Raw genomic sequence first — 13,491 nt, 5'->3', positions numbered from 1 at the left:
ACAGACAAAGAGGCTAGTGTGATTTTAGGCTGTACTGAAAGAGGAATAGCTTCCAAGAATTTGTAGGTGATACAGTCCAGCTGCCCTGCTCAGACCACATCTGGAATGTTGTTTTCAGTTCCGATCACCAAAGTTTAGGAAAGAATTTGATCAGCTGGGAGGTATCCAGAGGTAGATAGAAAAGAGCCTGGAGTCTGTATCATGGGATGGATCAATCAAGGTACCTGAGGAGGTTTTTCCTGGAGAAGAAAAGACATAGGAATATTGGGGAAGGGAAACATGATGACCATCTTTGTGTCTTTGTGCAAAGAGACAGATTTAGGCATATTTAACAATTGGAATTATCCAGAGGGGCAGCTAGGTGGAGCAGTGGTTGGAGCACTGGCTCTGGAGTTGGGAGGATCTGAGTTCAAATCCAGGCTCAGACACTTACTGGCTGTGTGACCCTGGGCAAATCACTTAACCTCTATTACCTCCCCCACTCCCCCCCCCCCCAAAAAAAAAAACTATCCAGAAGTGGAATAATTTCCCTGAGGAGGAGAAGTGAGGCTAGCTAATGACCGTCTGGGCATATTACATTGAGGATTCCTTTGCAGGTATGGATTGAATTAGGTCATTGATGAGGTCCTTCCCAACTGTAAAAAAATTCTATGGATCTAATTCCTAGTTCTGACATTTCTTAAGTGATATTTCTTATATTTGTAAAATGAAGGAGTTGGCCTCAGTGACTTCTGTAGTCCCATCTAGATGGAAAACTAGGACCCTATGATCAATGATCCTATACCCCAGTATCCCCACACCCAATCCCAAATGCCTTAGTGACTTCTAGTTACTGTGTACTATTTGTTGTTGGGTAGTTTCAGTCATGTCCAACCCTTTGTGACCCTTTTGGGGTTTTTTTGGCAAGGATACTGGACTGGTTTGCCATTTCCTTCTCCAGCTCATTTTACAGATGAGGAAACTGAGGTAGGCAGGGTGAAGTGACTTGACCGGGGTCACACTGCTATTAAATGTTTGAACCATGAAGATGAGTCTTCCCAACTCCAGGCCTGCCCTCTGTCCATTGTACCACCTAGCTGCCCTCACGACATACTATATTTATGTAGTAACCCCATATTCTTTAGTGACAAGTATGCATATGAGGTAACAGAGTAAAGAGAAATCGTTTATTACTATTTTTTAATTTAATTCAACAAGCATTTAATTGCCTGCTGAGCAAGGGGCTGACTGAGCCCCTTGATGGGAAGAGGGTGAGATACAGAAACAACAGCCCTAGCTCTCAAGGTTCTTTCTTATGTCCTCCTGATTTGAGGGTAAACATCTATGCTATTTATTGTGCTTACTGGGTGCTTTGTCTAAGATGTCCTAGAGTTGAGAGTTCTGCTCCTTGGTCCTTTATGCCCTAGTTGGTTCCCCACTTAGACTCTGACCAGAGTGTCATCCCCCTTTTCAGGAAGTTGGGAGATCCCAGACCTAAGGGCAAAGAGGATATAGCTGTTCCAGGGAATTGCGGTTTATCACCATTTACTCCCGAGTGCAGTTTGTTTAACAAATAACTTTGGAAAACTGAACTGAACTTTACCTTTTCTATCCACTGCCTCCTGGGAGAAACTTGGGAGAGCGACTTTGGGCCAGGGCCAGTTTTTTACTTCTCCATCTGTAAAATGGACGTGACTGTGAAAGTTAAAGTTGCCGGTGACTTCATCTTGCAGACTTCCCCCCCCTTGGGAGAGGTAGCAGCAGTCTGGAGGCTATGGCCTTTTTTTTCACCAGGCTACCTACAGTGGAAATGAGGTACTCTGGGAATGGGTCCAGTGGACCACAGTGGGGAAGCAGCCCCTGGGGCTGAGGAGGAGGAAAGCAAACAGAAGGCTAGTATGTTGCCAGTGCTCCCAAATCTAGCACTGTTGTGCAGGCAGCACCCACCCTTTGTGCTGTATTTGCTGGCTGGGGTGTTGGGGCAGGCCATATGTCTGCTCTGTTTGTCACCTCTCCTCCCTTTCCTTTTCTCACACCATCAGAGGAATCTAGTTTTTTGCTTTACAATGGGGGCAGGGGGGTGAGGACACTGAATATCCAGGCTCTGTATCTAAGCAAACCACACTTCTTTACAAACAAGAATGAACCACTGTGACAACAATTCACAGTGTTTGTGGAGTTTGCCCAGGCCTTTCTTGGGCCATTTCTGCCTTAAACCAAGACAGGAATTCACAGACTCTTGGAAAGCTTTCTCCATGCCCCCCTTTCCCCCTCCCCGCTGCTATCCTCTCCTCAGAATCCCACATTTCAGCTTCATTCTTTTAGGCTAAAGTTTTGATTCCTCTTAAAGTGCAAAATTCCCCTTTAAGCTGTTATAAATTATTTACTCCTTGGTAGGAATGAAAGCTCTGGTTTGCTGGAAAAAAGAGCATAAGGGCATTGATGTGTTGTGTTGGGGGTAGGGTTAAGGGAGGATGGGGGGGAAGGGAGGAAGACTGTGAAGAAAGGGAAACCAGAGACTCTGAGGACAAACTGCTGACTCGGGCGATTTGCTGAGGGCAGGCCCTGAGATTGTGATATCCTATTATCTCTGCCCTTGTTCATCTTGCCTTTACCCCTCAAAAAACAGCCCACATCCAAAGACAAAACCTGACATCCCAAACCCTGGGTAGTCAAGAGCAGCCTGTATATTGTGAGGGAGAAAGGACAAACTGATTGGGATCAGGACCGGAGTGCTGGCCCTAGCTTTGCCCATCTAGTTGTGTGACCTTGAACCAGCCACTGCCCCTTCTCTTGGTCTGGGTTTCCTTCTCATTCAAATGAGGGGGCTGGATTAGATGACCTCTGAGGTGTCCTCTACTAGCTTCTGTCCCTAATCCGATAACGTGATGAGGATCCTAGTAACTGTCATTCACCTAGTGTTTGCCTGTTTGTTTACAGAATGCCTTATGTACATCATTTCAGCCTTCCTCCAAGTGTAGAGCTTGCAGGTATAGTTACGCTCATTTTACAGATGAGGAAACTGAGGCATGGGAGATTGACTCCCCCAAGGTCACCCAGGCAGCAAATGGCACCTCGAGGATTTGAACCCTGCTCCTATGACTTCAAATCCAGTGGGTGGTTGCTGTTTCTGCCACAGCACGGCTATCTCCATCATCCTGACTGATGGAAATTATCGTGGCAATAACCATGATGAGAGTGAGTTTTCGGGAGTGGGGAAGGGGGGAAGGGGAGGGGCTGGGGCAAAGTCCAGGTGTTTGGGAAAGCTAAAGAAAGGTGACGTTTCAGCTGATGATGAGGGACATTGAGACTGTGGGAATATACAGAAAGTTCTGGTGCCAGGGAAGCTGAAGGGGACAGGGAAGGAGAAACAGTGGTAAATATAAAGTGAGCTGGATGGCTGATTCCAAAGAGGGAAGAAAGATGACAAATCCAGGCTAGTGGGCAGGTAGTGACTAGAGAGGAACGGCCCAAGGAGGGAGAAGTCCAGTGGGATGCTGCTTCTCAGGCGTGGAAGATTTCCCAACCGTCTTGTTGCCGAGGCAAATGCTGGCAGGTAGCATCAAGTCAGGTGGCTTTAGGGCTGTGTCGTGTGTGTGTGTGTGTGTGTGTGTGTGTGTGTGTGTGTTATTTTTTTAATGGCAATTTGAGAGCTCTTGGCTGTTGGATTGGAATGTGGCAATTATCACAACTAGCCAGCACTGTCTTCAGTAAGCTGGGTCTGTACCCCTGGATTTCCTCCGAGGCCTTTGCTCCTAAATTCAGCAAATTGGCTCCGTCTCCTCCCCTCATACTCTCTCCCTGTTCTCTTCCTCGCCTCCACCATTCCCTAGTGTTTCCAGACCCAAAGGAGAAAGACCACATTTTGTAACGCTATCTTCGTGTCATCAGCAACGGGACGCCCCAAACTGGAAAAGTCTCCCCTACGGTGTAATTACAGAAGGCTTCCTCCTCCTTCCCCACCCCCACCCCCCAACTCCTGTTCAGTTCTCATTGTTCAGGTTGGCAGTGAGGTTTCCTCTCTCCCTCTCTTTTCCCCCCATCCCCCACACACTTTTCCTCACCAAGCTGTTTTCTCCTTACAGGTGAAAGAGCTCATCCTGGACAACTGCCGGTCATATGATGGTAAAATCGAAGGCCTCACAGATGAATTTGAAGAACTGGAGTTCTTAAGTACAATCAACGTAGGCCTCTCCTCAGTTGCAAACTTACCAAAGTTAAATAAACTTAAGAAGGTAAATAAGAGTAATTGGAATGCGTGTTGCTATGTGGAGGTGGGGAGTTATTATTTCATATTTGAGGAGCGTAGTTGAAGTTAAGTGGTTAAGTGCCAGATGTCTGCTCCAACTTGCCGGATAATTTCCTGTGACTAGTAGTCCTGCTTTTTTGGTGGGGAGCATGGGGACCGAGACGGGAGGGTGGAGCTTGGTTGTTTTCAATGGGGCATGCTAATGTGAAGTGGTGGCTTTTTTCTCCTTTCCCTGCCTTCTTTAGCTTGAACTAAGTGATAACAGAATCTCCGGAGGACTGGAAGTATTGGCAGAAAAGTGCCCGAACCTCACACATCTAAATCTAAGCGGAAACACAATAAAAGACCTCAGTACAATAGACCCGCTGGTGAGTAATTAGTATGTGAAGCCCCCCCACTCCTAGCAAAAATAAGCAAAAACCCCAGTGGAGAATAACAATAATCTTTACACTTGTGTGACATTTTATCATTTCCAAAGTGCTTTCACACACATTCTCACATGTCGTCATCACCAGATCACAATGTGATTGACAGATAAGCTCTGTCATGCCCATTTAGCAGAGAGGAAGTTAAGTCCCAGAGGTTAAATGGCTTCTCTGGTCTTGTACCAAACAAGAGGCAGCGCTAGGGCTAAAACTCAGGCCTTCCAGTTCCTAATACCTGTACTTTTTCCTCTCTACCAACCGGATATGTTCTGGGAACTTGAGGAACCTCATTGCGCCTCATTTTTCTCATCTATAAAATGGAGAAGTTAAACCAGATGGTCAGGTTTAACTCCCTCTCTGACTTTCTGTGAGTGTGGAATCAGGTGCCCTTTTGGACATGAATCTGCTGGGACAACTTAGTTTGCAGCTTTTGGGAAAGGGGACCCAATTAGAATGAGTTCCCATATCTCTTTCCTGAATATGAATCTGACTGGTATGTGACTCTGAAGGCAACAAACATGGCCAGATCTCACAAATTCATGTTAGTTGCAAAGAAGAGCAAGTCTGAATTTTAAATATGTATTTTAAAATACTCTATCACTTTAAGTGGCATAGTAATTGGTAGGAAAACTAGTAACTAGAATTAGGCTAACAAAGTGTTACCTGGTTGAGATCCTGAGGGGACCTGCTTTAATGAAGGCAGAAAGATTCCTGATTAGATTAACACATCTGCTGGAATGTAAATGAGTGCTTCTGAAGTGCCTCAGGATACTTAAGCAGTCTGTTCTAAAACAGCTGAGCATCCCCCTGTAATCTTGTCCTGGTTGTCAATTTAGTTATCAAACCTTTTCCTTATAGATCTTGCAAATCCCAGCCCCTGTGAATGAATCCACTATTTTTGAATTGCTGGGATGGGAGCCCAATATCATCTAGATTGGGGTGACTAGGAGCATTTCTGCCACCCTGCAATGTGGGGGCCAGGTGAATTAGAACACAGAGCAGGCATTTGTTTTGAGCTATAGCTGAGAGGGACTGGACTGGCTCCATTTGGCAGATTTGCTCGAACCTAAGTTTCTCCTACTCTGAAATGGGGGTACCAGTAAAAGTGAGCAGGCAACCACCTTTGCTTTTCCAATCCTATGCTGGAAGAATACAAATCATTACAAAAGAAGGATCTCTAAAATAGAAACATAAGCCAACCCATACCTGAGCCCTCATATCTCTCAGTCATTTCCAGTAGATTGGTCATTTACTCTCTGTCTAAAGATATCAGGTGGTGAGGAATTCACCACCTTCTAAGATAGCTTATTCTGCTTGCTTCCTGGAATTGGCACAGTTTTGGTAGGAAGGAGATAAGCATAGGATCAGACCAGGATCATAAGATTAGAGCTGGAAAGGATTTTGGAGAAATCCTCGGCTCTGTGGGCAGTGTGTGCTTTCTGTAAGTAGAGACTGTTGAATGCTTTGTTGTTTGTGTATTCCCACCACCTAGCATAATACCGGGTGCTAGCAGGCACTTTATAGTACTTGTTGCTTGATTGAATAGGGTCGTTATGAAATATTTGTGGCTCAGTGATTATTGGCCATCTTAAGTACTCGGACTGTGTGAGCCACAGAAAATACCATGGGAAGACCGGCTCATTATGGAGATTGAGCATGATGTGTTTTCTAAACTGGGCCACTAGGTGGTAGAAACCTGCTTTTGGTGGGATGGAGATGTTGGGCCATGAAGGCCCACCCCAGACTCTGGACTCTGTTGCTAGGTGTTAAGCCATACTATGCTATTAGTTAGTCACATCCACTTGTGGCAGTCACATCCTCAGTTTGTGCCACCTTCAACATTTATCTTCTTGCTTCCCTGCCCTGTTCTGTTTGTTCAGAATGTGGGCTGTTTCAGAAGAGCACAGGATTGGGAAATTAAGAGGCCTGGTTTTTAGCCCAACCCTTCACTAGCTGTGTGACTGTGGACCTCTCACTTCACCTCTCAGAGGAGGGCTTCGTTTTTCTCATCATCAAATGGAGACACAAGAACCTTGCCTGCCTCGTGGTTCTTGGGAATTTAAACTGAGATACATTACATAGGAAAGGACTTTGAGAAAATAAAAGGCACTATACAGTGCAAATGATTTTTACTAAACTTGCCTGGGAACCAGAGAGCTATTCTGATTGGGGTGCAGCAAAGTTTACTTTTTTCTTCTTGACTTTTATGAGTGAGCAGATGGGCCAGTTTTACTTGAACTAAGTGATAGCAGAATCTGAGGACCAGAAGTTTGGTCAGAAAAAGCTCCTAAACCTCACACATCCAAATCCTGAATGGAAACAAATTAACACCTCAGGACAAAACTCTAGACTGTCCCTTTGGCGCTCCTTTACAAGAGGTGGGGGGGTGGGGGTGGGGGTGGGGTAGTATGTGGCCACAATTTGGGCAACAGGAAGGAGAAGGGAAACGCAGTTTGGAGAGCCCCTAGAGAATTGAGAATTGGTTGTAATCATTAAAAGGCCTGCACAGATATATTGCTTCCTGTCTCAAGGAAGCCTTTTAGCCCAGATGGGGTTAATGTGGTTGCTAAATTAATTTTGCTTTCAAGGGGTTAGCGGATAGATCTTGCCTTCGCTGCCACCCACTTAGGCTATTTTTAAAAGCCTCCCTACAGATCCCACCTCAAGTCTCTCTCCTCTCTAATCCATCCTTGACAGTGTTGCTAAAAATAATTTTCCTTATTCACAGATTCAGTTGTCACTTTGGCTAGAAAACAGTCTTCAGTGGCTCCCTATTTCCTCTTGAAAATTCCAGTTCCCCATCTCTAGCATTCAGAAGGTCTTCCACAATCTGGTGGCCATCATATCTTTTCAAGCCTTCTTTCTGATAACTCCCCTTCATGCTATCTACACTGTAGTCAAGTTGCAGTGCACCCCTTCCTCCCCTCTCCTCTCCCTTTCCCTCCCCTCCCCTCTCCTCTCCTTCCCTCCCCTGTCCTCTTCTCTCCTCTCCTCTCCTTCCCTCTCCTGTCCTCTCCTCTCCTCTTTTCTCCTCTCCTGTCCTCTTCTCTCTTCTCCTCTCCTTCCCTCTCCTGTCCTCCTCTCTCCTGACCTCTTCTCTTTTCTCCTCTCTTCTCTTCTCCTCTTCTCTCCTCTCCTCTCTTTTCCTCTTTTCTCCTCTCTTCTCTTTCCCTCTCCTGTCCTTCTCTCTCCTCTCCTCTTTTCTCCTCTCCTCTCCTTCCCTTTCCTGTCCAGTCCTCTTCTCCTTTCTCCTCTCCTGTGCTCTCCTCCCCCTCCTGTCCTTTCCTCTTCTCTCCCTCCCCCACTTACACACACACACACACTCACAATCCTGGCAGTTTCTCTGCCTCGAATGTCCTCCTCTCACTTTGTCTTTTAGAAACCATCTCAAGGAAGCCTGCCCTGATTCTCTTCATTCATTCTTTCCCCTCAGACCTCATATTAGTTCTCATATCATATAATATTGTGTTCTATATGTATTTAGGGGCTGTTAGCCTCCTAATAAACTGGTGAGGTCCACGAGGGTGGAGACCATGCATGGCCCATCCACATTTTGTGTTGTTGGCCACACTTATTCCACAGTAGATACTTCATACATATTTGTTTATTGTGTCTGAGCACAATATTTACTTCTTTGACTTTGCTCATTTCGAATTCCAGTCCCCTCATGTCATTGATTCACTGTGTGTTTGCTTTTTGCTTTCAGAAAAAGTTAGAAAACCTCAAGAGCTTAGATCTTTTTAATTGTGAGGTAACTAACTTGAATGACTACAGAGAAAATGTGTTCAAACTCCTCCCCCAACTCACATACCTTGATGGCTATGACCGGGATGAGGAGGAGGCCCCTGACTCAGATGCTGAGGGCTATGTGGAGGGACTTGAAGATGACGAGGAAGATGAGGACGGTATGTAACTTACGGGGAGCCGACATAGTTGCAGATGCCTTTGACCTTGACACTCAGGCTCTTGGGCCTCAGCTGTTCTTTGCTTCTTCGTTTCAGAGAATAAGCCAGGAACGGGTAAAAAATTGCAAGAGGGCTTCCTGTGCTCTCCACAGAGTCACTGAGCTCATCCTTCTGCTTCCAGACACCTAAGAGTGCAGGGTGTCTATCCTCTTTTCAAAGCCTTCCTGGGAAAGAAATTCCAGTGTCCCAATAGTATTCTGTAGGAGAGTTAGCAACTCTTCATATGGATGGAAAGGATGTGGCCTCAACCACAAAGCCTCTCAAGGGGTCCTAATTCACCCAATCCCATGATGAAAGCCCTATACCTGGAATAATCCCTGTTCCTTTGATTGCTGTCTTTTTCGAAGGCTCCCCCTGCCCCAGAGAAGGAAATTTTCCTGGGCCCCAGTGCAGTCTGGCCCAGGTTTTAACCATCCTGTTTGCAGGTAAACTGGGCAAAGAAGGTTAACATGGGAATTGAGAATGCCCTTCTCCTGCCCTCCATAGTCAGTTCAGATAGGGGTTAGTGTTCCCTTCTGCTCACTTTACCTCTTTAGCTGTGGGGGAGGATTGGCACTGCTCTCTCCCTGATCACCTGAGGCGGATGATGTCTTCACTCCTCTAGATGTGGGGGTAGAGAGATCACCTGCATTCTCCTGGCAGCTATGGCCCAGGGAACTAAAGGATTACCCAGCTGCCTAGGGTGCAGAGGACTTTGGCAGTAAAGGCAACAGCCAGCCAGCCAAGGTGTACTCAAAAGCCAGAGGGAAGTAAACTTGGGGAAACAGCTGTCTTCCTTTACAGAACCCTCTGGAGAGATGAGGAAAAAACTCCATCTCCTGGTTTTCCCCTATATTTTGCAGTGGCTCCAAGATCTGTGTCAGTCTTGCAGCCTTTGGTGGGGTTTCTGCTGCCAAAAGGAAGTAGAGAATTGAGGCAATCATCTGAATAATTCAGACAAAATATTTATTTTTTTTCTTTTTAACTCAAACCATTCTGATGATTGCATTGTATTTGCTTTGGCAGGGAAGCTGGCTTGGATCTTTCTAGGTCCTATGAGTTGTTGCGCCCATGAAGGTGGCATTTTGAATATGGTCCAAGTCTCCATTTTCTTCATCCTAAGGGCTTTCGACTTTTCCAGTGACCAAATAAGAGAACTTTTGTTCTTTGTGCTATTAGTGACTTCTCAAAAAGAGCTAGGAAACTATTAGATTGGAAGGTTTTTCATGTAATATTTACTGACATTATTTTTATAGATCTTTTGTTGTTTTGTTCTCCTCCCCCCGCCCCGACACACACACCCCACCCCCCCAAGCCAGAGGATGCAGATACAAAGATATTACAGGCAGGGTGATGTGGAAACATTAGTGCCAATACTGCCATTACTGGTTATACACTCTAACAACTCAGGCCCTAGTAGTCTCTACATAGAGAGTACCTATGCAGGAGGGAAGGACCAGCTAATCCCTTTGGTTCTGGCTCTGGTTGTGCAGAGGAGGAATATGACAAAGATGCCCAGGTAGTGGAAGATGAAGAGGATGACGATGAGGAAGAGGAAGGAGAAGAGGAGGACGTGAGTGGAGAAGAAGAGGTAAGGTACCACAGTGGGGTGGGAGGATTGAAGCTCTCATCCAGAGGCTCTATGCTAAGCATAGATTTTGAGCTGGAAAGGATTCCAGATGTGGAAAATTTGAGGCTCAGAAAGGTCCATTGACTTGTTAAGGACCACATAGTCAGGAGGTGGCTGGGATGGGATTTGAACTCAGGCCTCTGCCAGCTGCTGTTTGACATGATACAGTCAGAGAATGTTAGACCTGAAAAGAGAGCCTCCAGGGTCATAACTTTATTTTGCAGATAAGGAAGTTGAGTCCCAGAAGAGGTAAAGTGCTTGCCGAAGGTAATAGCACTAGCTAGCCATTGGGTCCAAATATAATGAGCCCTGACTAGACCAGAACCTAGATTTCCTAACTCCCAGCCTGGTGTTACTTCCATTGCATCATGCTGCCAATGCTAGACCCAATCACTACCTAATTTCTTTTACAGATCTCTAGACAAAGGAATGTTTTCCTTTGTTTAAAAAAAAATCCCAGGGCTTCTTTAGACAGTGAGCTCCCTTCGGTATATTCAAGGCAAGTTTCTATATGCAGAGATTCCATTTCCAACTGGTTCTTTTTTTCAGGAGTATAAAGTGAAGTCCATTGAAAGTGGAAGGAGATTCTTTTGCTTGGGATAAAACATATGTCAACTTGACCATTGGTCCTAACCATCAGCATCCCAGGAGATGTAGAAAAACCTATAAAGTGACAGAGGACATGAATACATACTTATTTATCAAATCCTGGTAGGCCAGAACAAGGTCCTGTCCCTTCAAAGAAAGAAGCTTAGCTCAGATAAGAGGTCAGTAGAAGAAAGCATTGGATTAGAAGACAGGAGATCCAGATTCTGGTCCAAGTTCTTGCTCTTCCTAACTCTGTGACTCAGTTTACTTTTTTGGACATCAGTGCCTATGTGTTTACAAGATGAAGGTTAGATTAGATGATCTCTATAAGTTAATTTGTAGAACTCATGTCCCTAAGAAATGGTATAGAGAGACATGGGTTCTAGTACGATTTAGAAAAATTCTTACATGATAGACCTTTAAGTAGTCTATTAGAGGAACTTTGTGGCATTTGAGGGGGTGTGTCCTTAACATTTTGAATTCAGTATCAAGGAAAGCAACCGTTCTCCAACAAACCTTCCTTGGACTGAGGCCTTCCAGAGAGGCTTCCACATTTTTGATGTTCTGTCCTTTCATTCTTTCAGGAGGATGAGGAAGGTTACAATGATGGGGAAGTAGATGATGAAGAAGATGAAGATGAAGTTGGTGGTAAGGCAGACATTTTGTTTTCATTGGGAACAGAGATGGCCAGGTGGTCACTTTTGCACATAGATCTCCAAGTATATTCTCCTCCATCCCCTCCCTCCTCCACAAGACGTGATGAGGCCCAGGTTAAGCCAGATATAGTGTCTGTCCAAAGGTTGTCTCTCCTGCTTTGCAGATAATACATATTAGTTTTCTGGGTTTGAAACAGACTGAGTTGGGAGCAGTTGAACACCTGCTGGGGAAACTTCACCTAGCTTCTTTCTCAGTGACTGTATTCTGTAAAAAGACAGGACGTGCATATAACCTAGATCGTGCTTTTTCCCCCCACCCTTTTTTCCTCTTTTAGAAGAAGAAAAGGGACAAAAGAGAAAACGAGAACCCGAAGATGGGGGAGATGAAGATGACTAAATGGAATAACCTATTTTGAAAAATTCCTATTGTGATTTGACTGTTTTTACCCTATCCCCCCCCAACCCCACCCCCACCCCAAAACTTATTTTTTTCTGATTGTAATGTTGCTGTGGGAATGAGAGGGGAAAAGTGGATTGGGTGGGGGGTGGGAAGGGGTGGAATAAAGTACTATTTTTACTGCCGCTCTTAAAATTTTTTTTTCCTATTTTTTCTTTGTGTCTGGTTTAGTCCCCGTAAATGCAAGTATAAACCAAGTGGTTATATATGTTTCTTATTCTGGGAGTAGAGAGTGTTGGCATCCTCACATATTACAAATATTGGTGGGTGACATTTCCCCAGATGGGCAGCATCTGGGCTTGGGCTTGTCCCATCAGGGCCGGGGGTGCATATGGAATACCAGCCATATTATAGGTGCTACTCTGGATGGCACAGGCACAATCACCCACCCACCCACCCCAGCAGGGGGAGGCCGCTACACTGAGCAGGTGATGTCTTGTTTCTTATTCCCAAGTGACTTGCCACTTTCAGCCTGGGCTGCCCCTGTACCTCTTGGAGGATCAGAATCGTGTGTGTGGTTTGTAAATAGCAACCAAGGGAGTGGTTTGATGGTAGGGTTGGGTTTTTTTTGGGGGGGGGTGGTGTGGTCTTGGTTTGAAGAGGTATTTTCCTGGCCCCTCCACAATCGTGTCTCTCTCTTTCCCTCGCTTTCCCCTCCTCACTCCTCAAATCCCATGCTGGGTTCTGTTCTATGAGAAGGCTAAGCTGTCCCCATTGTATTGACTAGGGGAGGCGCCAGAATGCTGAAAATCGCAGACATTTGGAAGGTGTCCAAGGGTTCTCAAGTCCTCTGAGTTCTACGGGAAATTAATTTGACAAATGTAATTTAAAGAAACAACATTTTTTTTCAACCCTTTTAACAGAAGGGACAAAAACAAGGTGTATACTGCTTGGTTTTGTATTATATTATGACACTCCAGCATTTGGGGAAAAAAAAATGAGAGACTTCCACTTGTGCTTCTATACTTTGAAAATTTTTATGAACCGAAGTGCAGGAGATAGCACTGCATGTAATGTAGGGGTTTCTTTTTTCGTACACCCGAGCACGGAAAAACTAATGCAAAATTGTATTTTCTTACCTAGTGGAAGTCTGAAATGACTGCAATTGCCTAGTGAATGTACAGTTTTTCTTTCCTATCTCTCTTTTGGATCGCTTTAGAAGTGACTTGTTATTTCCTAGTCAATATTTCATCTGTATAAAAGAACATTTGCAACAGTTCCCCCCCTCCCCCAGAAGAGCCAAACTTTGAGTTTTATGTCTGTTTGTCATTGATAAATTTCAATAAATCTTTTTATACAATTTTTTGGGGTGGCTTATTTGAGTCCGATGGCCCACTGGCCGTTCATGAACACCTTCCAAATAGACTATTATTCCTCCGGAGGAATTGTGCAGGATTTTTTGTATTCAGTGAAGCTTATTTTTTCCTATATGAAATGTAACCAGGAAGTCCAGCTGGGTCAAAACAGCCATTGTTTTTGACTTGCGAGCCAAAAAACAATGGGGTCCTCTCCTGAACCCTTGAATGGTTATTCTTATTCCCTATTAGGGTGATAGAAGGCTAG

The 13,491-nt window shown here is 45.0% G+C and overlaps 1 protein-coding gene across 1 annotated transcript in view; it reads left to right on the top strand.

The window, feature by feature from the left end:
• ANP32A (acidic nuclear phosphoprotein 32 family member A) overlaps positions 1–13,228 on the top strand; it is a 52,093-nt gene extending 38,865 nt beyond the window's left edge. The window contains exons 2-7 of the mRNA XM_036734673.1: positions 4,065–4,214; positions 4,474–4,596; positions 8,360–8,558; positions 10,091–10,188; positions 11,400–11,463; positions 11,807–13,228. Of these exons, the coding sequence (XP_036590568.1) occupies positions 4,065–4,214; positions 4,474–4,596; positions 8,360–8,558; positions 10,091–10,188; positions 11,400–11,463; positions 11,807–11,868 (696 nt within the window). The 3' untranslated portion in view covers positions 11,869–13,228. The remainder of the gene's footprint in view (positions 1–4,064; positions 4,215–4,473; positions 4,597–8,359; positions 8,559–10,090; positions 10,189–11,399; positions 11,464–11,806) is intronic.
• Positions 13,229–13,491: the final 263 nt, after the last annotated feature.

This window comes from Trichosurus vulpecula, chromosome 8 (genome assembly GCF_011100635.1).
Source record: "Trichosurus vulpecula isolate mTriVul1 chromosome 8, mTriVul1.pri, whole genome shotgun sequence".
Lineage (NCBI taxonomy): Eukaryota > Metazoa > Chordata > Mammalia > Diprotodontia > Phalangeridae > Trichosurus > Trichosurus vulpecula.
Note: the sequence above shows the minus strand (reverse complement) of the source record. Positions and strands in the feature narration are given on the sequence as shown.